General features: G+C 44.2%; 1 protein-coding gene across 1 annotated transcript; it reads left to right on the forward strand.

The window, feature by feature from the left end:
* Positions 1–1365: 1365 nt before the first annotated feature.
* LOC147393454 (uncharacterized) lies at positions 1366–1974 on the forward strand. Its single transcript, XM_086455124.1, has one exon. The coding sequence runs from the start codon at positions 1366–1368 to the stop codon at positions 1972–1974; it is 609 nt and encodes a 202-aa protein (XP_086311250.1).
* The last annotated feature ends 220 nt before the right edge of the window (positions 1975–2194 follow it).

The raw sequence follows: 2194 nt of genomic DNA on the forward strand, positions 1-2194 counted from the left end.
TGGTTGAGTCAGTTATTGAGTCTGCTTTTGAGTGGCATAGTGGGTGGTTGAGTCAGTTATTGAGTAAGCATGAGTGGTATAGTGGGTGGTTGAGTCTGCTTTGAGTGGCATAGTGGGTGCCATTCTTTTTCCTATTCTTCAGCATTTCCTGTTCCTTGTTGTTACTAGTGTATGGCTATATATAGCCTAAATGAGTTCACTAAATTTATTTTGTTTATTCATCAATCAATCCTCTCTTTCTCCTATTCCCTTTCTTTATTTAAAATTCCTTCTTAGCAGGTTCGATCATGGACACTTGTGGCAAAACGAATGCAGAATTCCGCAACGATGTCAATCAAATCTTGGCACAACACGAGAGCAGTTTCGATCAGGTGAACACAGCCTTACAAGCGGTGTTAACTGAGCTTCAAGCTCTTCGAGCCTCCCGTAGCCAAAACAATAGCCCTCTCGAAACCAACCCATTTGCACGTGACGAATCCTCACACCCACATACTTCTCGTTCTAACACTATCAATGACCAACCCCATCAACACCTCAAGTTGTCCTTCTCAAAGTTTAACGGAAACGACCCAACTGGATGGATTTACAAGGCAGAACAATACTTTGAGTTCAAGAACATTGCATCAGACCAACAACTTCAGTTGGCCTCCTTCCATTTAGAAGGCATCACCCTACAATGGCATAGGTGGTTGACGAAATTTCGCAGACCACTCACATGGGATGAGTTCACCAAGGCTGTACAACTTCGATTTGGTCCAACCGACTACGAGGACCCGTCAGAAGCTCTAACTCGTCTTAAACAAACCACAACTGTAGCAGCCTATCAAGAAGCTTTTGAAAAGCTTTCCCACCGAGTTGATGGCCTGCCCGAAAATTTCCTAATTGGTTGTTTTATTGCAGAACTCCGAGACGACATTCGCATAGACGTAAAAATTAAACAACCTAGAACCCTGGCAGATACAATAGGAGTGGCTCGGCTAATCGAGGAACACAACCAACTGCAAAGGAGACCAAACCAGCAACTCCGTTCCCAACCAGCCTTTTTGACACCAAAGGCCTCACCCAACCCAATAGCTGGTGTGTTAGGACCTCCACCAACCCAGCACATGAACCAAAGTTCTAATACTCAACCAGCAACCTTCCGTTGAATTACCAATCAAGAGGCACGAGAACGTCGAGAGAAGGGGTTATGTTATTATTGTGATGAGAAGTGCCGAACACCCACAAACCATACGCGTCTTTGGCAAGTTGAAAAACAAGAATGTAATAGTGCTAATAGACGGTGGTAGCACTCACAACTTCATTGATCAGGCTATCATCTCTAAGTTCGGGTTACCAGTAATCCATGATAAGAAATTATAAGTTATGGTTGCTAATCGGGAGAAGATAGAATGTGCTGGACAATGTCGGGCGCTCACCCTCACCATTCAAGGACTTTCCGTCACCGCCGACTACTACATTCTTCCTGTCGCAGCATGCCAGTTTGTATTGGGAGTGCAATGGCTTGCAACTCTCGGACCCATCGAGATTGACTACAAGCAGCTAACCATGAACTTCAACGTGGCAGGAACTTCCCACACCTTCCAGGGATTGGGACGAACTGGCATCGAAGCCTTAACCGACAAAGAATTCAAAGGAATACAAGGCACTAGGTTATTTTTTCAAATAATTCCTACCAACAGCAACAGCCAACCAAATTCCTACCCACCTGAGATGGGCCAATTCCTAGCTAAATTCTTTCAAGTATTTGAATCAACTACCTGCTTGCCTCCGAGACGGTCACATGACCATCGCATTCCATTGCAGCCAACCGTGGAACCAGTAAGTGTGAGGCCATACAGATACCTTTATTACCAAAAAACTAAGATAGAGAAAATGGTAAAAGTGCTTTTGCAATCTAGTTTGATACGGCCAAGCCACAGCGCGTTCTCGTCTCCAGTTCTGTTAGTAAAGAAGGCAGATGGAGCTTGGTGATTTTGTGTGGATTACCGAGCTCTAAATGACATCACAGTTAAAGATAAGTATCCAATTCCTATTATCGATGAACTATTAAATGAACTCCACGACGCCAAATTTTACTCCAAATTGGATTTACGGCCTGGATACCATCAAATCCGCGTGCAAGAAGATGACATTCCTAAAACCGCATTCCGGACGCACGAAGGGCATTACGAGTTTATTGTGATGCCATTTG

The sequence above is a fragment of the Akebia trifoliata genome, chromosome 10, assembly GCF_017979445.1.
Source record: "Akebia trifoliata isolate Shusen 1 chromosome 10, ASM1797944v1, whole genome shotgun sequence".
Taxonomy (NCBI): Eukaryota; Viridiplantae; Streptophyta; class Magnoliopsida; order Ranunculales; family Lardizabalaceae; genus Akebia; species Akebia trifoliata.